This window comes from Nyctibius grandis, chromosome 5 (assembly GCF_013368605.1).
Source record: "Nyctibius grandis isolate bNycGra1 chromosome 5, bNycGra1.pri, whole genome shotgun sequence".
Lineage (NCBI taxonomy): Eukaryota > Metazoa > Chordata > Aves > Nyctibiiformes > Nyctibiidae > Nyctibius > Nyctibius grandis.
In genome coordinates this window covers 5,514,257-5,538,844 of record NC_090662.1, presented here as the reverse complement: position 1 = coordinate 5,538,844, position 24,588 = coordinate 5,514,257, and the positions used below count along the sequence as shown (strand labels likewise).

The 24,588-nt window shown below is 41.5% G+C and overlaps 1 protein-coding gene across 2 annotated transcripts in view; it reads right to left on the bottom strand.

Annotated features, from left to right (window-relative positions):
- Window positions 1-741: 741 nt before the first annotated feature.
- Window positions 742-24,588, bottom strand: part of TAF3 (TATA-box binding protein associated factor 3) — a 124,987-nt gene continuing 101,140 nt past the window's right edge. For both annotated transcript variants that reach the window (XM_068402196.1, XM_068402197.1), the window contains 3 exons: window positions 8,025-8,280; window positions 3,614-3,720; window positions 742-2,853 (listed from right to left, as the gene is read on the bottom strand). In XM_068402196.1, coding sequence (XP_068258297.1) covers window positions 2,739-2,853; window positions 3,614-3,720; window positions 8,025-8,280 — 478 coding nt within the window. In that variant the 3' untranslated portion in view covers window positions 742-2,738. The remainder of the gene's footprint in view (window positions 2,854-3,613; window positions 3,721-8,024; window positions 8,281-24,588) is intronic.

The window sequence follows — 24,588 nt, the reverse complement described above, 5'->3', positions numbered from 1 at the left end:
GCCCTCCGAGGCAGGAAAACCAGAGACACTGATGGTCTCCCATGACATCCAACTAGCAAACCAATCTGCAACCCACCTGCCGTGCCCTCTTCCCATGCACAGTGGTGTCCAAAACTCAAATCATGAATGGATTCAGAGGAACACAAATGCCCAACCACCATCAAATCAAGCAGTATATTAAGGGAGCAGCCCTAACTCTGGCAGAGTTTATGGAGAAGAAACACAACCCGTGAAGTTGTAGCAGCAAATACAAACATGTGGGGAAGCAGCTGGGCATGCTCAGCTTTGGGTGGTACAAGGGGCTGTAAGGAAGGTCCATGCCACATGGCTGCTCAGGGGGTAACTATTTTTGGAAGCCAATTATTCTTTTATACCACCGATTGCTGATACACACCAGCGTAAGTGAAAGGGGAGGCAGGCTCTGCACGGCTACGGACCAAGGCTGGCTTCAAACTGATGACCCGGAGGTGAAGGGCCCCTTCTCCCATTACTAATCCCATCAGCCACACAAGCCTCCTGAAAACGATGCTTTGGTTTTATTGCCACAGGGGTCATTTATAAAATCATAAAACCCAGAGTAGGAAACCAACCCGGCGGCAGCAACGCGCAAGCATGCATGGAAATAGCTGAATGGCCGTCGAAACGGCCACGTTCAGCCCTCCCGTGGCACCTTGAATAATTTAGTTGATTAAATGTTAGAAGTTCTGATTAAGGGAGGGGAAGAGGAAATGGATGAACAACTTACCAAAAGCTAATTCTTTATTATTGCAACCAGAAATGACCACAGACTCCGTATTTTGTATGTCTGCACATTACACGTGGAATAAAACAAGAATCAGGTTTGCAACATCCAACAACTCAAAATAAAATAAAATAAAAAAATCAAACCCAAGAACTTTCTTGACTGGTAATTAGCAGGGACGGAATATAAATGAGGTGGCATTGAACAAAGAAAGTAACAGTGCACTTTAATAAACCAATTTCATCCATATCTCCACTGATTTGCAATTTAACAGTTCTATCAGCAAAGCCTCATTTCCCTAACTAGACTGGCACTTTTAAAAACATGACTAATTCATTCTCATTAATATCAATTTGGATGCATTTAAAAAATAACTCTTAATATCTGTGCAACAGGTTAAAGGGCCATATTCTCAAACATCAGATGTTTCTCACTGTATGGTTTAAAGTAGAAATAACCAAATTAACCAATGAAGTCTAAAATCACTTCGGAAACAAAAGGTATACATTTTTTTCCAGATTTATTCATATATTTTATTTAGCCCTAAGACCCATTGCACTACAATATCTAATACTGACTTGTTTTTTTTTTCTCTGTAATTTCTCCCCCTCATTTTCAACGGGGAATACAACTCGTATTCACTTCACTGGTCTTTCCAAGGGGATACACAGAGCAGAGTAATGCATCTTCTGGCCTTGACGCCATTCTGCATCTCCTCCATCTAAACACGAGCTCCATCGTTTTGGCAAACTCGCTACAACTTGTCAAAAAAAAAAAAATAAAGAAAAAAAGCTCCGTTCCAGCTACAGATTAACACACTGTAGCTGCCATTAGAAGTGCGGAGCCCCTGGCCTAAGCTCTCAGTTCAGAAGGAATTTAAGCACATGTATAACGAAGTGTGGGAACAGGCTCCTTGAAGGCAGCAGGATTACTCACTGCTTACGAAGTTACCACATGTTTAAGTATCTGAATCAAGGCCTAATTACGGCGCTGGCCGACTCCTCGTGCACGCACCACCGGGGCAGAGCTCGCCAATCCCTTAAAGCCAGAAGGACAGGCGTTATGTCGCACGGGCTTTTAATAGCTGCTAGGTTTGTATTCTCAGGCAAAGGAAAACAAAAATCATCAAACCCTAAAAAATAATTAAAAAAAAAAAAATACTTTATAAATATCAGGTATTTACACGTGTGAAAATCTTTTAATGGGAAGTGTCTTTACACGCCAATGAAATGTACAAGCAATGAAAAGGTACATTGACAAAGACTAAAAAAAACCAAAAAACCAAAGTATAAAATATGTTACAGGTCCACCGAAATAAATTCACACGGAAGAAAAAAAATCGACACAATAGAAACTTTTTTTTTAAAAATAGAAGATATATCACAAAAGCTTGAACATGTTTATTTTATGTTAGTACTAAAAATCAAGGGAAAAAGCTTCATATATTCTCATCACAAAAATATTTACCGGCCACTTTTTATTTCCACATTATGATTATCTGGGCAGCAGAAGCAGAGGCTGAACTGCATCCAGACTACAGGAATCATTCCAGAAGGTCTCCTCAGTTTACAACTTACTGCAATTTACATTTTCTCCTCCTCTCAGCACCTTACTGCAAAGGTTCAAGAGGGATTAATAACAAATCGAGAAAGAACAGGATAGGTATCTGTATTTACAACATTCATCTTTGTTGCTGCCGAGCCACAGGAGCGGGACCGGTACCACGAAGTCTTCACATCGCTCTGTGCAAATTTCCCTCGGTAGGTGAAAGACAGCATCAGAACGTACCAAAATCCAACCCCCTGGGCTCGGACGGTCTGCGAAACGCGACAGCCCCTGACCGAGAGCATCTCCTCGCCCCTGATTCACTCCAGAGCCACAACCCTCACAGCTGATGTTGGAGGGCGAGACACGAGCAGGCTGGATTCCCCCCGGCAAAGGAGTCAGGGCAGAAGGCGCCGCGGCGACCGCACGACTTCAGTCCGCTGCGAAGTCTTCAGTGTGCCCTGTGCTTCCTCTTCTTGTGTTTTTTATCCTTCTTTTTGTTGGCGCACTTGGAGCAGAACCATTGTATCTCTTCTGGCGGTGCAGTCGTAATCCCGACGCAAGGCCTGTGGAGGACAGGAAAATATCGTGTCATCTCAGCGGAGTAATGTTACTTTTGCTTCTTACCCAAAGAAATTAAACTTTTCAGTGGGAGACAGGATCTGGCCTTCAAATTAATATAGCGATTATATTATCATTATCTTAATGAATGTAGTGATCAAACAGAAACCTAAAAAACACTTGCTTTGAAACAAACAAAAAAATGTATCGAAAGGACACGCAGATAAGAAATGTTATTTTAACAGAAAATACAAGCACGCTTTCAGGTGTAATAGGCTAGATTTAAAATAATTTCAAATGCTGCTTTAGCACATCTGCAAAAAACCTTATGATTTTATGTAGCTGTTTAAGAAAACGCCTAAAAAGTGATTAATTCCCTCCAACCCTTTTATAAGAGCTGACATTTATATTACTGTTCATACAATGCTTCATAATTTGAAATGTCTATCTGTATACACTGTGCTCATAATCCTGTAGTTCTCACAAAATTACCGGAATCAGCAATATTTCCCAGCAGTTTCAAAAAACAACTGTTATCACCAATGCCCATTAATTAAAAAGTATCTCTCCTTCACAGCTTAAAATCTGCTTCTTCAAATTCCAGAGAAACAGAGATAAAAATATCTTCCAGATTATTAAATTGGACACAGTAAAGCCATTTAAATATTCTCCGCGTCACGAACCATAAAAAAAAAAAAGGTTTTTTAATAGTATAGCCCCAATCTGCCAGGGAACAGCAGAACAGGATGGATGAGAGGAACTTACCAGTGATACCAATCATCGCAGTCATCACAACCTATCATTGGACTGCCATCATCTGGCTTGTTACAGCCAGGACAGATCCAGATCTGGTTACCCCACTCGTCTCGGATCTGGTGCAAAGAAAAGGAACGTTAGCTGGTTTTCAGGGCCAAGCAGGCAGCAAAACTGACATTAAAAAAAAAAAAGTTTCTTATTGTTATTTATGAATTCTCTGATCGTAAGTGCTCAGCGTTCGGTTTTAATTGATTTTCCTATACTGTACCTGATGACAAAAGCAGGCATTTTTCTGTATTGTCCTGTAAACCAGTAAAGCCAGTTATGCCATGACCTAAGCACAGGCATTCCCATGTAGCAGCCAGGGCTTAAGGACACAATTCCTTCTCTGTCTATACTATCAAGACTTTTTAAATTCTACCCTGTTAATGGCAAGAATGAGCAACAGCAGCCTCCTGGGTAAGATAACAGTCTTACATGCATGTAAAATACACAGTGCCATGTGTATATATTGCCGTATTACTTATTAGCCAAAGTCTTCAACTTCAACTAGCTGATAAGATCAGGATATAAAAAAAGTTGTTACTGAGTAACTTTCCATTCCCCTTATGACATTTATGTCACAGTACAATTTACTAAAGGGTAAACGAAACAAGAGAGGCAGATCATTTACAGCATTAGGCAGCTGCTTACTGGATTTATCCTATTCAGAGCTTTATGATTTTTTTTTATGTTTATATCCTGCTAGACCCATTATTTGTATTTTTAAATTTCAAGTGGTTTCTTTAACAGTTCTTTGGTAAAAACATACATGCAAAACGTCACGAAATCCACCCAAAGAAATGCAATTAACGATACAAAGAACAAAATCCCTGGGTTAGTACCCTGATTTCATCACTCCTTTATGAAGATTTGCACATTATCACTGAATCTCAAAAACATAAACTCTTTTGTTCTCAGCTTTTGTGCATTAGTGCATTTACACATATCTAAGGCAATAACTTATTGCTATCTGTACAGCTTACAGAAATAATATTAAAAAGTAGTAGATTAAAAGCCCCAAATGCTCTTAGGAAAAAAAAGCCACTCCACGGTGGTCTGTACATCTTACACCACTTCCCAAAAAAATCAATAGGAATGTACCAGAGCTGCAACCAACACATCACTCTTGACTGACTCCTCTTAAAGCCCTGGTTTTTTTTTTTGTGGTTTAAAACTAGAAAATACAAAGCCCAGGAATATTAAGCAGGGAACAATCCCCTTCCCAACAGTGAAATGGAGTAGGCAACGTCATGCAATGAACTCGATTTTAAAGCAATTGACTGACTGCAATAATCATTCCTGTCTACACATCTAATCTCACATCTGCAAAGCCATTTTGAGTTGGTAGAGAAGCATCTGCTCCGCAGGTAAACTGTCTGTGCTGGGCAAGAAGAGGTCCATAGTCACTTCTGTAGGGTAATCCTGCTGGGGAAGGAGGAGACGCTGTGCCGTGGTGCTGCAGAGAAGCAATGCTGTGGGCTGTTGGGCTGACAGCTACAGCCCTTTACAACCTGCTTGAGCAACCTGGCTGCACCCGCAGCACGCTCCGGCACGGGCACTGTCACGCAGCAGGCACCCATCTGCGGGGCCGCCTGCTCTAGGCACTGCCGTTGCCAGGTGTAGGCAGCGCTGCCTGATGTTGCCCCATTAGAAGACAGATGCCATAACTTTTCCAAACTCAGCTTTTCAGCGGGGATGTTTGTCTACAGGATTGAGAGCAGCCCTGAGAAGGCTTGGGGGTGATGGTTGATGAGAAGCTCAACATGAGCTGGCAGTGTGCGGTCACAGCCCAGAAGGCCAACCGTATCCTGGGCTGCATCAAGGGCAGCATGGCCAGCAGGTCAAGGGAGGGGATTCTGGCCCTGTACTCTACTATCCTGAGACCCCACCTGCAGTACTGCGTCCAGCTCTGGGACCCCCAACATCAGAAGGACATGGAGCTGTTGGAGCAAGTCCAGAGCAGGCCACGAAGATGATCAGAGGGCTGGAGCGCCTCTCCTACGAAGACAGGCTGAGAGAGTTGGGGCTGTTCAGCCTGGAGAAGAGAAGGCTCCAGGGAGACCTTCTAGCAGCCTTCCAGTACCTGAAGGGGCTACAGGAAAGCGGGAGAGGGACTTTTTACAAGGGCATGGAGTGATAGGATGAGGGGGAATGGTTTTAAACTGAAAGAGGGGAGATTTAGATTAGATCTTAGGAAGAAATTCTTTCCTGTGAGGGTGGTGAGACACTGGCCCAGGTTGCCCAGAGAAGCTGTGGTTGCCCTCTCCCTGGCAGTGTTTAAGGCCAGGTTGGACAGGGCTTGGAGCAACCTGGTCTAGTGGAAGGTGTCCCTGCCTGTGGAAGGGGGGTTGGAACTAGATGATCTTGTAGGTCCCTTCCAACCCAACCCATTCTGTGACGGTTCTATGAGAATACCTGTCTCGGGCTTTCAGGGGCTGTAGAGGGACAGGGTGGTCTATAATCACTGAAACTTCTGCCTATTTGTTAAACAAGAAATTGGACTGCTGAATGAAGATGTCGAAAATAGTGTAACTTCTCCTTCCTTAATGAGCCAAGCGTCGTGGAAGGAGGGACAGTACGTGATTGCTGAATGCTATTTTAGTACAGACTGCTGAGAGTTAATGATCAGAGCACACTTACTGAGATGCTATCCCACCAGAAGATCCCACATCGTCTTTTTTTTTTTAAACTAGCAGCACATCCTCCTGTCCTCCCCTGCAGAAGGGAGTTGCACACCTCCGTCACACTGGCTCCAACCTTATCTCCAGAAGAGCTTTCCCGTGCGAACTGGGGAAAGCCTTTTCATCATTCTGTGGTCTGGATTCCCTTCATACAAGGGGCTAATAGTGATTAATTATTCCCTTCTTCCTCAAGCTTTCTCTCAGCTTTTTGACTCATAAACGTCTCACATCAGGAGTCTCTCAGCCTGTGCGCGTAGTTGGATCCTAATGCAGTAAAGCCCTGGTTTAAACTATAATGTTGTAAAAGAAAGAAATAACCTCGAGCCTTTGTGTCCTCTGAATTCTCCATGAGGTGCTGAGTGTTACCACTAGGAGTACCCCGGAAAAGTTCTAGGTTTTCCTTCTTTAAACTAACATAACCTCTAAATTATTTGCTTTTACTGCCTACTGAATAAAATTGGATGTAGTACAGTACTTTGAAAATGTTTCTCTCTTAGAGTGAATTTCAAAGCTTCTGGGCACTACTGTAATACGTAAGAGTGACACTACATTTACACCTGTGAGGATGTGTATCCTGCACCCTAAAGACATGCGCAGCCTATGTGTGGTTGTCTAGTTCTGTAACCAACTCAAGAGTGAAATGCAGCAGCTGTTTAAATAAAGACCAGTAACACAATACAACAGTTTAAGTCCAGCAGGGAAGAGCATCTTTTCCATTAGAAGTGGTAGATTTACACTAGGAATCATTATAAAACTAGGTAAAATAAAAAAGAGAAAAATCTTGTATATGTTGCAATTAAAGCACAGGAAACTGTAATAAAAGCAAGTTTCAGGTGTTTTAAATGGTGAGGTTTTTAAACTGCTACCCGCTACAGATAAGCAAGGTGTCACCAACCAAGCTGGAACTTAGCCAGGACACTGCTGCCGTTGTTAATGGTATCTGCTGCTCTTTAATTACCAGAAACGGTCAGGACTTCCATTTTACGTTGCATCTAAAGCAGAAATTTTCAGTAGCACAGCAATCCTAGTTCTGCTCAGAGGTATGTCCGTGTTCTTTTAGAGGATGTGGTTCCTACATCATGTTGGATGGGACACTTTTCTAAAGGAATGAAGTCTTAATGCTACCAGAGAGAGGCCAAGTTCAGAGCAAATGTCAAACAGACTAATGAACTGTAGATTAATATCTACAGACCTTCTGAGATGCACAAACATTTGCAATTTCTGTATGTTGAAGAAACCAGAATAGAGATTAGTGGACTCTACACATTTCAAATGAGGGCTAAGTCAAATTCTTGATGTTGTATGAGGGTTTTGTACTTCACCTGACTGACAGAAAAATCTATGGCGAGCTTGACATTTGAGGTTTCAATTCAGCACTTATGAAAGCATCTATAAAAAAATCCCCACCTCCAAAAATAAATGCTCTCGCTCAGAAAATACCAAGTGGGATATAAATGGACTTGTTAGAAGAAACTTAAACATTGAACTGGGAACACAGAACAAAAATCAGTCCAAGCAGTAGGGTTTTAATGAAGTTATTAACCCCTCAAAACACGTGCATGGAAGCAAGGGCTGGATAAAGAGTAGCTTAATAGAGAGCAACATCACAAGTCCAGGTACCATCAGTTTGAGATGATGAGTCACCCAGGAGCTCAACAACTCCAGAGGGACAAAGCACGGCAGTATGTGTTACCTACCACGTAAGTACTGACAGTCTCGGTCACCACGCTCCTAACCGGAGCTTTGGAGCCTCCTGCCCCTGAGATGGCTGGAGAGGGCGGTGGGATCAGGACCGGCGAGACGGTGGCCTGTGGAGGAGGAGGAGCTGGAGCTGGAGGAGGGGTGACATGAACAGGAGCTGGTGCTGGTGACGGCACGGGTGGAGGTGTTTTGGGGCGGCTCGCAGGAGTAGAAGGTTTGGCCTCTGGAGCTGGGACCACTTTGCTGATGACTCTGTAGGATCAAAAATGAGAATTGTTGGAGTTGATGGGAAAGAAAGCAACGATCGATCACCGACTAGATATGAAGAAAACATAGTGCAGCTAATTCACATCACCTTTGAGTCACCAAAGAGGCTGTTTCAACCCAACACAAGGACTCTTGTCATTGCTACACCCATCCATTGGACAGGATAAAGCACAGAGCCATTACAAAGTGAATGCCAGGACAGCCCGAACCACTCTATAGCTGTCATATAAATATTCTCTGTGGCTTTACTGAACCTTGTTTCATTAAGTTTTATTACATTAGCTGAATTTGTGGGAAATATTAGAAAGGAAAGTTAATCATCTGTGAACAGCACTGATTTTAATTTTCAAACTGAGAGACGATACCATCCTCTTAAGATCCTACATTAGGGGGTTCTCCAAATATTTGCTAGTTTGGTATTTCTTTCCCCAAATGTTTATGAAATCAGCAGTGGATCTAGTCAGGACAAATAAATGACGCACACTATATACTCAGCAGTTAAAATATTGCTACTTACTTGAGTAGCTGAAGCAGACAGGATGTAGCTCTAGTAAATACACAGTATAGAATAATCTTGCCCAGGAAGGGGGGGATGCAGAGAGGACCCAACGTTTATTAATGAATGTTGATACACAGTGTTATTGATGTGCATGCAATTTAACAGACAAGACAGAAAAAGCCCTTACTATAAGGCTCTAGATTAGAAACATAAAAAGAAGGAAAAGGACGTTTCAGAAAACAAAACAAAACCTCAAACAAAACACAGGATAGGTCTATTTGTTTTACCACATTTTGGTAAATCATTTAACTAACTTATTTATATTTGAATGGTAACTGTGGGAGTGCAATTGATTCGTGATGGGACTGTAGGAAGAAGGTGATTTAAAGAAAGGTTAGACATTCCAGAGAGGAGGATATCTTAAGAAAGCAAAAACCAGAGACATCAGTAGGAAAACCACGACGAAAATCAAATTCCAACAACTCCTGAGAACCAGGAGCTCCACCATCTCCAGTTGCTTACTGCAACTCTCTTATGATATTCAAAAGGCAGTATCACTATGATCCGAGACATTGTCTGCATTTCAAGTCAATAATCCAAGCCATCATTTCAGAAAGGCCTGGAATTATACAGTATTTAAAGCTTGTTCGAGACAGTAGTGTTTTTCTCCCAAGATATGCCACTTGCACTACTAAATCAGAACTATGGCAAGTTGTAGTGAAAACAGACTTATTAAAAGGAAACAGAGCAATGGGTTTGCTATTCCTGCCTAATCTGCCACCTGTAGCATCACACCTACCTTCTGAGACCTACTATGAGTGACTAGGGGCAGAAAAACAAAACAAGGAAGTTTAGAAACTTAAGAGTGGAGGAGAATCTTAAGAAGTGTTAGATGATTTTCCATCAGCAATACTGAAGACATTCACACCTTGATGTCCTAGTGATTGCTTCAGGTACCTAATCTGGGAGCTCAGGCTCTTCACACGTGTCAGTAAGGTGCTAGACTGTGAGTCGAAGTACAGGACTCCTAACTTACGTGGTTTGTGACTTGCGGAAGGAAGGAAGTCCTATTATCAGGCCATTCTGGGAGCAATGTACACATCAAATCCAGCCTCTTTCTCCTGTTAGTGGGGTACATCTGAAAACCCACTCTTACCTCCCACCAGGAAAGTTTTCTCTTTGGCTCTTGAATGTCCATGATGTATTTCTGGTTCAATGAAAGTCTCAGCATGTGGCTCCCTGGGGCTCCTGCCAGACTGGCCACCCCACTCAGATGCTTCTTCTGTGCCTTCCTCCTTCCACTGCTCCCACAGAGAGCCCTGGCTCCCAATGCTGAACGCCTAAGACCTTGGTTGGTGGCAATACTCCCATGGTTTGCAAAGTCACCCTCATGAGTTGAGAGCCACCTCTCAATTAAAAAAATCTTAGCAATAATAAAAGTGAAGAAAGGGACAGACAGCAAAACATTTGGTACAGCAAAAGTCATTTGGATGGTTTCAAACATCATTACCCCTTCTTTCCCCGTCTCCCTCTTGTACCCCCTGCAAGTAAACAAAGTCCAGCTATGAGTTCTTCAGGGAGTCAACCCTCCCCAAGTCTAGACTAGGAAATGTATTAGCTAATAGGATTTTAAACACAACTTTGCACACAGTGTAAACAGTTCTCAAGAAGTATTAGCTAATACAATTTGAATAAGAGTGACCATGCCCAGCTAACATATGAAATTAAATTACATAGTTTCTCAGTCTAGATAAAGCCAAGTTCTCCTCCTGAACAGGGTCTTCGAAGCCACTCTGCTAATAACTGCAGAAGCTACAAGGAATATCACATATGAAATCTTCCAAAACTACAAATATTCATTAGCAGGCGACAGACACTCATTGATTGGCTGGTTTGCTTGAAGTGTGCAATTAGGACATGTTCAGTATATAGGGCAGCTTGTTTATCTTGATTTTAGAGCTCAGTTATCAAAACAGGAGATCGGCATTTTGGAGCACGCTTCGGCCTACCACTCCCTTGGGCTAATAAAGTTCAGAGACTTTAGACTCTGGAGCGGAGGAATGAATGGCTTTGTGCTACACCATTAGAGGTGATGGAGTAATCTCAGCGAGGGTGGTTTAGCCTGTCCTCCTTCCTGAAGAAGGGGCTGCATACATGGCAATACGGAGGTGGGGAGAAATCAAAGGGAAATAGCAGTCCCACGACTAATAATTAATGTTACTTCAGAGCTGGTGAGAAACCTGATATCAAAACACTATGTAAATGATGGTAAGGTTCATGAGCTCTATTTTATAGACAGGAAAAGTGAGGCACAGAGCACACTGCAAGTAGGTGGTACTCGCTACAGTAGATCTTCGATCCTCCTGGTACCTAGGTCCCTGCTAGGATCTAAACTCTACATTTGGACATCACCATACATACATACTTCGTTACCTTCTTTCCCAAATGTGTTTTTCATACGCTTCCAAAATCAGCACTTGTATATTAAAAGTCCGCAAGTACAACACTAAATAAGACCAAATTTCACCTCCTTCCTCATCCCAATCCAAAAACTCTGAGGCTGGATTAGTATTTTTTTCAGTAATCAAATACAAACGAACATCAACCACCATCAACACGCTCAGAAGCCCAAGACAAGAATTACACTTCTCTGCAGGCTGTTTGCCTGACATTATATCACAAACGCGTTCTACACTGAAAGATAAAACGTCAATTAAAGTTGTTTTTGAATCAAAATTGTTCCTCCAGAATGAAGGGGTGTGAGAAAACCCTTGGAATAGATGTGGTAATAAGAGCCTCCATAAATCAGAACTAAAGGTTACCACTCCCTTTAAAAAAAAACCAAACAGAATTAATGTAAACACTATGTATCTGGTTGTGTGTGAATTAAATTTACTTTGGATTTTTTTACATGATAGCAGGAACGGTATTTCCCACAGAACCTCCATGTATTTATAATAAAATGTATGTATCGATATACCTCTTCATAATGGTAGAGTGAATGAAAACCCACTTTAATCATTACTCTGGGGCACACACCCTGTTCACAGCTACAGATCCAAACCCAAACAGGATGAAAATGAATTGTCGGATTGCAGGCAAAGCATAAATCCTACCAAGATTTGAAGTGTCGCGACAGGTCAGCTGGTTTATAATCGGCTCTAACCGGCGTGAGCTGTAACACGCTACATCTGGAGCAAAATGCAGCTCCAAGGTGTGAAATGGTTTCCTATCTTTGGAAGTAATTTATTTGATTTCATTCTGATCCTTGCGGCTGAAAGCCCCATTGACTGCTTCATATAAACACAGGGAAAAGACACGTGCACCGAAAGGAAATGGCTTTTCAAAAATAGGATATAGGCTGGATGATTGCTACGGGTGATGAGCTCCAAAAAAATGCTGCATCAGTACTTCGAAAGGTCTAGTAAAAAATCACAGCGAGCTTTGTTCTCAGAGGCAAAGCTCCAAAGAAGCGGCTTCTCTGCCCAAAGGAAAAACATTTGAAAAGTCCTAATTCTTTTCTGAACCCAAGATCCATTTTTAAGCAAGGAGCGGGAGCTAAAGAGGTCTTTGTATGTAGGAAAACGACACCATCAACTGCACTGACATTATTAAAACTAGTACAACTCACTTGGATTATTACTACTACTAGTAGTAGTGATATTCCCTTATAAGTTCCTCAATGCTAGAAAGTTAAGTGGTGTAACTATTTTATTACTGAAAATCTCACACCTGGAACTGAGACTGTTGCACCAGAAGAAAAAGAAATATTCTAAGACCTGTGTGTAAGAGTGTCAAAAACACCCAGGGGAATTAGGAAGATTTCCATATGGTTTAGATTCTTCACAGATTAGAGGTGATTTTGAAAATTTTATTCCAACCCTGGAGGAGACAGTGTAATTTAAGCTCTGTAATGTAGGCTAATTCCCATATTCCTTTTAGAAAGGGAAAGTTAGTTTTTATCTCTTATGCCCTGCTGAATATTTTTTTCTGTGCAAACAAGTCGTATTGGCAAATACATGCTACGACCAACTCGTGCATTTGTAGAGTGCCAAAATGTATCAAACCTCCAGCGGAGCCCCTAGCAATTTTGCAAGTTGAAAGACTTCAGTACTTAAACCTGAAATTGAAAAAAAATAAATATTTTCCTGTGATAAATTGCCTGCAATGTGGTATCCTTCTGCATCAAGGAAAAAGAACTTTGAACACTTATTCCAGGGTATCATCAATTTTTGTGGACGCTGCCTGGTCTCATACAAATGGTACAACTTCCACGTAAGCGTGTTGACCTTCAGCGGTGCAGATGGAGCTCAACAGCCCATTCTCCATTTCGTCGCTATGGCAAAATGCCGCAAACATCCTTCCTGGGCAAACGAGTCGAATGATTTTGCAGGCATTGTGTCACCTAATTCCATTCATGACTTTATTGAGCTTCATCTTAAAACCGGTTAATCGTTTTGTCCTCACCATTACCCTGTTCCAGGATCTCCCTGCTCTGGTGGCACAGCAGCCTCTTGTAATTTCCAGCCTACATTCATAGCCAATTAAGTCCCATTTGCTTTTGTGCCAGCGTTGTTCTTTAGCTTAAATTGCTTTCTCCCTCCAAAATGTTTACGTGCCTGAGTATTTGTAGCCCGCAATCATATCCCCTCTTCACATGCTACACTAAACACACAAAGTTGCTCTCCTCTCCTGCCATAACACAGGCTCCCCTATGCTCCCCCTCAGAGCGCTCCAAGCCCTCCTCTGCACCTGCTCTTCCCAATTCACCCTTCCTGAACACAAGGTGCCTTCAAGAATTGAATATAACATTTCAGATGAAGTATCAACAGGTTCTCATATGATGACCCAGACACTTCCACTATCTCTGCTAAAACCACCTCTTGCAATGCATCCTATGGTCACACTTGTATCATGTTGGCAACTCTTGTCATTCTGTGACCAACTAATGATCCCTCATCCACTTAATGCACCTACCGTAGTGATACACCTACTGATCAGCTCTTTACTTCTGGCTGAAGTTTCTATTGGTACACTTCAAATGCAAAGCCTTAACTGCAATTTTCCATTTACTGAATTAAATGCCATTTCCCCCTTCTACTCAAGGGGATGCAGTTCTTTTCAAACAATCATCAGATCCTCATTTGTACTGACATGGTCCTTCAACCTTACTGCCAACAAAAGGCATCAGTGTTCTGCCTCCTTCTGCGACAAAATTTTCAATGAAATTATTAAATCAAAGCAGTCCTGGAAAACATCCTTGAGTATGTTCACTCGTACCCTCCTCTCTGGTTAGATAAGCTCTCTTACAACTCTCAGTTGTTATCTTCCTTTGAGCTAGTTCCTTACTGCTGAGCAGTTCCTCTGCTAATCCCATCTTTGCCAGCTTCAGTATGAATGTCCTGTGCGATAGTATTAAACATTTTCCTGAAATCCAGCTTGGATTTGCCATCTTTCATTCATCCAGAAGAGAGCATCCCTTCTCCCAATGGCAGGACAGATGACACCTTTATTCCAGCTATGCGCATGCGAGTGTCCCACCTCTTCTCCACTGTAGCTGAGACCTTCCCTTGGAGGGGAAGCGATTTGATCCTGCACCCAGTGACTGCTTCCCCAGTCCAGAAGAAATCACTCTGCAGTGGGAGGTGGAGGCAGCTGCTCTCAGCATTGGTTGTGGAAACAAATATCTGAGATGTATGGCAAAAAATCAGCTGTTGCCACCCGTATCTCTTGCGGGGACTGACAACTGGACTAGGCTAACCTGGAAAATCAGTTGCTTTATCAAAGATTGATATCAAGCCTGTTGGTACGGTTTGCTGCCGCTCTGTGTTTTATTCGATTACTTCCAAGCCTTTAATCAACTCTTCCTCCAAAATTTGTTTTGCAATTATGTGCACTGCTGTCATCGAGCGTCTAGCTCACTTTCCCTTTCTTCCCTTCTTCAGTACTTCTATTTATTCTGTTATTTATTAAAAATAGATTTAACAAGCATTGCATTTTAAAATAAAAAGAAATGTATTAAAAATTACTTGTCACTGAGTCTGCAAATTCATGACCCAGTTTTTCTAAAACTTGGGAGAAAGATTATCCCATTCCTTGACTTCCGTATGTAAAGGTCCTTATATTTTGCTTCCCAATTAATTATGGTAATTTCCACTGCTGTCAACCTACTGCTGTTATCCATCTTGTCCTAGTTCTCAGTAAAGGAGAGAATTAGGATCAGAAGGAAAGTATTCTTTCTGTTCTTTGCTCATACCCATGTTATCCTTCATCTTCTCCCTGTCTTCATTTCTGTGGTCCTCCTTCTTCCCTTCTTTTCCTTTTTGCTCAATATCCTTCACAACATTTAATTCAGCCTGACTTCTGCCAAGCCTGACTTCACCTCCACAGCCTTTTGCCTTGAAGACGTAACTTCTTTGCTAACAGTCCTTTTCTCCTACAGGTACGATGCTTATTCCCAATGTCCTTCTGGAAGGAGTTATCCATACAATTCACTCTGTAATCATTTTGCTACAAGTGCCCCCTTCCCACAGGCAGAACACACCACTTTTGAATCCATTAGGTCTTCAGTCCAGCTGACATTTCTAGGTAACTCCTTTGGTTTATGGACATTTGCACTCTTGAAATTGAATTACAGGGTTTCTACTGTTTATTTTTCCATTACTTTAAGTGAAACAGAGTTCTGCCCTTGGCCTCCGCCCTCTGTATCTGTTACACCAGGGTATTTCTCCCAACAACCACAAACACCTTTCTGTCGATGACTCCTAAATCTCCCTCCCATTCTTTCTCACCATTCAGACTTACGTCTCCGGATGGTTCATCGCCAGTCTGCAAAACAAAACTGAGCTGGTAGCCTGGCGTCTTGGTATCTTTCATCTTCTTTTCTCTCTTATCATCAATAACAAGCTGCTCAGAGCTTCGATGTGAAAACCACCTGGCAATATCCCCTTCTGCTGAGCTCTCAACGGCAAAACCAGAAGCTGGTAAAACATGTTTATGCTAATGAGCTCTTTGCAAACTTTCTCTTACGTGTTCCTTGCAAACTGCCCTTTATTGTCATTTGTTTTGGGAAATGTTATGGGATGCACGATCTAGAAGCTTGCCCATAAACCAGTCGTACATCCACCCTCTTTAATGGGAACTAGTGTAGAATACGAATTTTATTAACTACCAGAAAATTATGCCAGCATGGGTTTAGAAACCTCTAAAACTGTAATTTCCAGCTTGTTACTGAGACATGTTTTTGTAAGAACCAAGCAAACCGTCCGGTCCTGAACTTGGAGGCTCTGTACAGCTACAGATCAATTGCTCACAGGACGAAATTCAGGTAGGACCATCCATTCCTTTGTGTCTATGGATGGCTACTCCTCCATGGCCCTCTTGACCACACCCAGCTCCCAGAAACTATATTGTGAATCCTTGTTTAAAAACTTCAATAAAAGAGTGAATAAAAAAGAAGCACCTCTGTCAAGGACAAGAACAATTCAGTGCCTTTCTCTTGCAGTCATCTTCTATGGAGGCAAAGTCTATTTTTTAAACAAATACTCATCTGCCTTTCTAATCTTTCACACATATTTGATCGGTTTCTGTTGTGCTTTATAAGGGCAGCTGCTCATGCCCATTTACACAAGCAATTTGCTTATGTGTCCAAACCTGCCTGAAGTATTTTTTTTTAATTGTGGTACACAGTATACAATTTTTTTTACTCTTGAGCAATAAGCAGCAAAATCAAAGAATCTCACAGTAAGTTGTTTCATTTTCTAATGACTCAAGCCCTTTTATGGATTCACTTTTGGAGTCATCACCCAATGTGGCCAGCAGCAAAATGAAAATAATTTGCCACAGCCTACCACCTACCATAAACAGGATGAATAATTAGTTGGGGTGGCTTCAGTAATTAAAAAAAAAAAAAAAAAAAAGAAAAAAGCTAAGGACTACATCTGAGGTTGGAAATAACACACTCAATGAAGAAAAAAACCCTCTTCTAAATCACCTTTAGAAATATAAACAAAAATGATCATGTACTTGTTTTGGTAAAAGGGATACGGTATTCTTCAGGGGTTGTTTTTTTTTTTTTTCGTGTAAAAGCTGCAATCCTGCAGCAAGGGAGAGGCTGGGGAACCTCCACCGAAGTGAACGAGACTTCTGGATGGATACAAGACCACACATGGGGATTTTACTGCAGGATCGAGGCCAATATGTTACACTCAAAAAGAACAATCGGGAAAGGGATATGAATCATACCTGAGACAATATCTTCATTAAGATACATTCAGCATTTAAAAAGGCATTGAAAATCAGTCCTCCAGCTCTTATAATTTAAAAGACTACAGAACAGAAAAATGCAGGTATGTATATACACACACAAACACACATGCACAAAGATATATGAAAGCTGTAAAGATCACTGGAATTCCTTAAGCACACCCCTGCAGCCTGGGAGAGGAGCAAGATAATTGTTCATTACTCTGCATCCTCTCTTAGGTGGGCTATTGATCACATAAAAAATGATTTCACCATTATACTCTCTTTTCTGTCTTAGACCAACAGTTGGATTGACACCCAGAGCCTTAATGCTGTTAACGGACAGTTAACACGGCCTTTCTCTGCTAAGTGCTACACTGTAAAATAATTGGGACACCCATTAGTCCTGCAATAAACACAGACTTTCGCTGCCTGGACTCTATTGTTTAATTTTCCTGAACAGTGGTTTACCCTTCTACATTTTTCTCCCTCAAGTATCATTTTTTCCCTCCTATTTAATTCCACAATAAGTTCTCCTCCAGAGCTTTCTGTTGAATAAGCAACGTCTCGCAGGGTAACCAACACCGCCCACGGCTGGGTCCCACAATAGCCCCATGCTGCTTGCATTCCGTCTTTCGGAGGATTTGGTCACGGTGCCTTAACTGCTCCAAACACTGCTCTTATTCATAAAAACGTGCGGAAGGAGGGGCTTCCAGCAGGATTCCTTTACCTGTTTCCCCACCACAAAACAGTGAAATAAATGGAATGGGTCATGAGCTACTTGGCTGGTAATGCAAACCTATGGCTTGACAAGTCAATAAAAAGTCAATCCTTTCCTCCCCAGCCACACTTAGGGAGCCAAGGCTAGAGGCAAACAATTTGGATATGCCTACACAGGGAGGTTAATGAACCCCGTTATTCAGCTACTGTGGGCAAACACTAAATTATCAGTCTGAGTAGTTCTCCACTAAATAGCACCCAAAGTTCAAAAGTTTCTTCACACAGTCTGATTTATCCATATGAGAACAACTCTACTAAAAATTAAAGCTCTTTGAATATCCACCAAATACGATACTGTAAAAATAAGACACATTCTTGGAAACTACATAGGGCAGAATGTAGTTTCCTACTCAGGAAACTTAGACATCTAGGTTTTTTTCCACAACTCTCAGGGAGTTTGAGCAGTTTTCAAAAAAATACATATTCATGTTACAGCAGCAACTACAGATCCCCAGTCAGCTTAGAGGACCACAGTCCCTGCCTAACTTCTTGTCTTCAACCAGGTCAATAAAAGGCATATCAATGGATTTGCTAATACCTTCTTCTTCTCTCCTCCCTTAGTGCCACTACCTTTTTAAAGTCTGATTGTGTATTTGTGTGTGTAGTTTTCCCAAGAAAATTCATTCCCTGGAGAGTTTGCAGCTCAACTCTTACGTCAATTAAGCTTGTTGCAGATAGAAGATCCATTACTTAGGTATCTGTTTTCGGAGAACATTACCCTATAATAAACTCAGTGGTATGATGCATGCTGCAGGTTAGATAATAAAGTTTTACAGAATTTCAAAAAGTATGACTAAAGAACTGTTTTACTGCAATTCTGTTGCCCAACTGTGGTTGCACTTAAAATAACAAATTCTTGAGCAGTGATGACCCAAACCATATAAATTTATGAAAAATAAACTCCTCCAACAGTCCAGCTGTGTTTCAGGTAGAGTTACAGCTTCAATGAAGAGATTTTCTCAAGCTACATTTGCTTTCAGGCTTCCACTTTTCCAGACACACGCTATTTTGCCAACTTGTAAAAATACACGCTATGAGCACCTTATTGTGGTAGAATTTTTTAGGGGGATGATACAGAAACTCGATGTAATAAACCAGAAGGCAACAGGACAGGTTCCCCTGTAGTCTTAGTCCCAAAAGTATGCTTCCGGGTCACCAATATTAGACAGAGAGGTCACATCTACTGGTCACAAAATAATTTGGTCTACATATATGCCGCTTAGCTCTGAGATTCACAGAATCACAGAATGGTTTGGGTTGGAAGGGACCTCAAAGATCATCTAGTTCCAAACCCTCTGCCACAGGCAGGGACACCTTCCGCTAGACCAGGTTGATCAAAGCCTCATTCCATCTGCCCTTAAACACTGCCAGGGAGGGGGCAGCCACAGCTTCTCTGGGAAACCTGGGCCAGTGTCTCACCATCCTCACAGTAAATAATTTCTTCCTAAGATCTAATCTAAATTTACCCTCTTTCAGTTTACAATCATTCCCCCTCGTCCTATCACTACTTGCCCTTGTAAAAAGTCCCTCTCCAGATTTCCTAGAGGCCCCTTCAGGTACTGGAAGGCTGCTATGAGGTCTCCCTGGAGTCTTTTCTTCTCCAAGCTGAAAAGCCACAACTCTCTCAGCCTGTCTTCATAGCAGAGGTGCTCCAGCTCTCTCATCATCTTCGTGGCCCTCCTCTGGACTCATTCCAACAGCTCCATGTCCTTCTTATGTTGGGGGACCCAGAGCTGAACGCAGTACTGCAGGTGGGGTCTCATGAGAGCAGAGTAGAGGGGCAGAATCACCTCCCTCGACCTGCTGGCCACACTGTTTTTGATGCAGCCCAGGATACGACTGGCCTTCTGGGCTGCAAGCGCACATTGCTGGCTCATCTTGAGCTTCTCATCCACCATCACCCCAAGTCCTTCTCCTCAGGGCTGCTCTCAATCCATTCTCTGCCCAGCCTGTATTTGTGCTTGGGATTGCCCTGACCCACATGCAGGACCTTGCACTTGGCCTTGTTGAACTTCATGTGGTTCGCACAGGCCCAGCTCTCAAGCCTGTCAAGGTCCCTCTGGATGGCATCCCTTCCCTCCAGCGTGTCGACCGCACCGCACAGCTTGGTGTCATGGGCAAACTCACAGAGGGCGCACTCAATCCCACTGTCCATGTCACTGACAAAGATGTTAAACAGGACCGGTCCCAACTCCGACCCCTGAGGAACGCCACTTGTCATTGGTCTCTACTTGGACATTGAGCCGTTGACCGTAACTCTTTGAGTGCGACCATCCAGCCAATTCCCTACAAAGGATGTCAGCTAGCTATGCCAGTTTTTGTCATGGGGATATCATGCAGTTGAGTGGGCCTCCAAAGGAACATTAGTTAGGGCTTGGACTGATAATATCCTACCAAGCGATAAAAAGCTTTAGTGGAGTCAATTAAATATCTGGATAACAAAACTTCTTATATCCCTTAATCCTTTTAGGATTTTATTTTACAATCCACAGGTTATTTAATATACTTTTTTTATAGACACACACACACATATCTGAGCATGTGTGTGAGTTTTTGGGGAGAAAGTCACATATCTACTCGCTTTTAAAATACATAAGACAAAGGGCAAATTCATTAGAGCGGCAGGTCAGGTTTGCGAGTTAAACACTGTTAAAATACCTGCCTTTCCCCTTCTCATGTCTGGTTTCCAGGTTCCCTGCCGATGGCAGAGCTATGATACAATGCAATAAGAGTCTGGAGCAAAAGCCTGAAATTTTAAAGTAAATTTGGAGACCTGATTTCACAAAAAATGTATATCCTGCTTCTAAGTCACAGGAGCACTGAAACAGCAATCACAGAATCAATCAGGTTGGAAGAGACCGCTGGGATCATCGAGTCCAACCATTGCCCTGACAGCACCATGTCAACTAGACCATGGCACTAAGTGCCAGTGAGTGGTACTCTGCTTTGTGGTCTGGCATTAGTGTCAGAAGCCATGTGTTTTTTCTTAAAAACTGTATTTAAGTGTAGAATAAATTTATCTGAAGTATCAAAAATTACAGCACATACTTCTGCTGAAGTTTACGTCAACTGTGGTAGTAGCAGGAATGTCAACACCTCATCAATAGATATGCCTTTTAAAAACTTATGTGTATGTAAAATGATTGTGCTTAGAAAAATAACTAGACAAAAAGAAACCACGATGCAATTGAATAAAAGTATTAAATTCTGCTCATAATTTGCAGCTGATTTAAAATTTAAAAGTCTACTAGCTGTGGCTTTTTGTTTTGTTTTTTAAAAGATAGCATCTCTAGTTCCTTCCTATACTAACTCAGTTAGCAATCTACCTTGATAACACTGGAGTGGAAAAAAAAACCCAGTGAAAAACCCTTGCAACGTATCATTCAAATCATATCTAAAAAGGTGGTCATAAATATTTTAGAACCCAAGCAAACCAATAAGAGCTAGGCCCATTAAGGATAAGATCTTTTACAACAAATTAAATAAAACAATTTATTGAATCCTGGACTTGAGATAAACTAGATTTACTAGCTGACCTTTTATTCATTTAAAGAACAAAATTAGCTCTAATTGCATTAGAATGGAATCCAGTAAATTTCTTCTAATGTGGCATCCATGCAAGTATTGCTGTAATTGTTTACAACTAAGATGGAAATGCTTTGATTATAATCTACTCTCTTCTTGTTTTACTGTGCAGTTAAAACACTTGCAAAAAAACCTAAAGTAGAATGGTTTTTCCAATATTGGTTTATCCATCCTTGAACAACAGTACATTTTCATGTCTCTTAACCTAATGTTATTAATAGTCATCTCTTCTGAACTGATGTGTGTTGTAAGAATATTTGCACGCCAGACAAGCTCAGATGCAAAGATCACTTTGAATCTAGGAGCAATATGTACTCATACTCACAGGAACGAGAAAGAAGGAGACTTCTCTGCCACTACCATCACGGCTTTGTATGTTGGTCCAAGCAGAGGAGCCAAGAAGCAAAAATAACAGAGAATAAATCGTTCTCTACACTGCAAAGGCATTTTCCTCGCTACTTCTGCATTATTTCAGCAAACTTGTGTTGCTGTCATTGTGATGTGTTTATGGTGTGATGTGAATCTCCATTTCAATCACTAGCAATCTGACACTTTTCCTTCAGACATCTGAAAGACTCTGTGGCCTCGCCAAGATCTGTAAGTACTTCCATTAAAGCCAATGTTTTATATGAAGTTCTCCCAAAACAAACCAATCTCCAATTGCATAGTTACTTAAGTACTTCCAAAAGCCTCCAAACAGCTCTTCTGTTTAACAGAGGAAACTGAAATAACTCATTAGTCCATCTAGTTTTTACTCATCAAATTCCATGAATCCTCAAAAACTTTTCTCATACTTTTCTATGGCCATTCATGTTATTTTCAAATAATGCCATGCTAGTAAACTCCAGAGACATGCTAACTGAAACACAACATTTCTGTACAATAATTACCAGATATTCAAAACTTCATTATCAACACAGATGAAACGTAAGTTTAACTTCCCCTCAATATTACACAGCACAGAAGCACAGCTTTTGTTTCTGCCTGTTACGAGCTACTTAAAAGGTTGATGATCCTACTATGGTCTTTTAAACTACTAACTTCAAACTGAGGTTGCAGAGACTTCTGGTATTACTTCACAGGTCCAAGCCACACACAGCTATGTAATGCTTTGCCTCAGAGCTACACCAGTCCTTTTCATAATGATCATAACACATGAAAATTAAAATACGCTCTGAGTTCAGGCTGAATATTAATTGTTGAGGATGAAAGCAAAAGTATTATTTAGAGTAGGACAGCTCCACTGTGAGCCCTGCTGCATTAGACACCAGATCGACATGCATCACGAAATGGTTCCCAGAGCCACGTGGTGCAAACTGTATTTACTTGTGTAATGGCAAATTTCTTTCTGGATTTTGCCTTGGAAAACTATGAAAAATCCTAAAAGTTATTACAAAGCTCCACAAGTTCTTGTTTGCCATCAGTCAGAATGTGCAACTGGGTGACGCAGCCATTACAAGGAGACAACTTCAGGGTGCCAGTATGGTGGGCAGTGAGGAGATATTTAAGGTAGAAAAGGGAAGCCAGTAAGCAAATAGAGATGCAATACTAATGACCCAAACCTCGTTTGGTTACGCAGCCTAAAGCAAACTCAAGGATGAGTGTCACATGGAGAAGATGAAATTCCCCTCCTAGGCCCAGTACAGATGCTGCAGAGAGCTCCAGCACAACCACTTTTTAGCATTTGCTACCAGCTGCCTCCAGGACTCCCCTGCCCCTGAAACTCTCATCCTTGGTGTTTAATTCTCCCCTGATTTGTCTAGAAACTTTGAGCCAAGTCAGCTTTGTGTATCTCCCATCCTAGAGTTGGGGTTTAAACTCTAGACTGCCATACTAAGGATCACAACACCTGAGGTTCTCAGATGGTGGTCAAGGTACCACTAAAGATGCACGAACTGAAATAGAAGTGAGTTTCCCCAATGGCCATAAAACAAGATGTCAGTATCTCTGACCCACTACGGGCTGGCAGGGCTGACGATGATGTACCCATATGATTTGTAGCAAGCAGATGATGTCTGAAGTCCCTTCTCAAAACACGTGTGGGTATGAAAAAGACTGGGGTGAGATAAGATGGGAAGCAAAGTCAACTCTTTGGTGCTAAAATATGGTTTTGGAACTTTGATTTAGAAGTTCTGCCTTGAAAATATGACTTAATTTTCCCTATATAAACACTTGCACAGTCCTTGAAAAAGAGGAGTTTAGAAGTATCCACAGCTGCTCAAAGAGGAAAATGGATTTGTGGGCTTGTCTGTCCCATTCAAATCATGCACAGCAGGACAGACAACTGTTCTGAGAAAGCTGGAGCTTTCGTACAGCAATCTGAGGCACAGAAAATTTAGATCACACTCAAATATTGTAAAAGGAAGAAAGCAGAAATGGTTAAGAGCAGGAAAAAGCCCTGGTATTTGGTGTGGGGGTGTCCCACAGAAACCAAGAAACCACTGAAGTCCTGTAGCAACTTCAAACCAGTAAAACTCACAGTTACCTACTGAGGAGGAGTAGGACAGCAAAAAAATCCAGAATAATCATCAAAGATGCCATTTAACTTATAAAGCAGAAAAATTAGCGATAAGGAGATTTAGTTCAGAGTGGCTATAAAAGAGAAACAACTACATTAGTGATATTTAATGTGATTATAGAATCATAGAATTGTTTTGGTGAGAAAAGACCTTTAAGATCATCAAGTTCAACTGTGATGAATGGAAAGGAAAAATCTGTTTGGTGCTCATGTTTACCATCAGACATGAAAGCGTGCTCTGCGCCATCAAAAACACGAAAAAACTTGATTAAAAGAAACCCTTCACATACAACACATCTCCTAAAAAGCCCAGTGACGCATGGTTTCCCCAGCCTCTCCAGCCACCTGTTTATGCTGCATGATCTCAGGACAGGGATCATCCTATTTACACTCATACAGTACAAAGTAACGATTATTTGTACAACAGCACGTAATAATTAGGGAGCTAATGAACCAACATTCGAAATGCGTTAGGTACACTCATGAATAATCATCAACAGTTATAATAAAACAGACGCATATAAAGGAATTTCAACTGTTATGTTTTAAAGCATAAAACAATTGTTAGCTGAAGAGCATTATGAAATTTAGCTGTAGGTTACACTAGGGACAACCATCCATTACAGAAACCTCACTAAATGTCGCTGGAGGCACCATACCAGTCTAG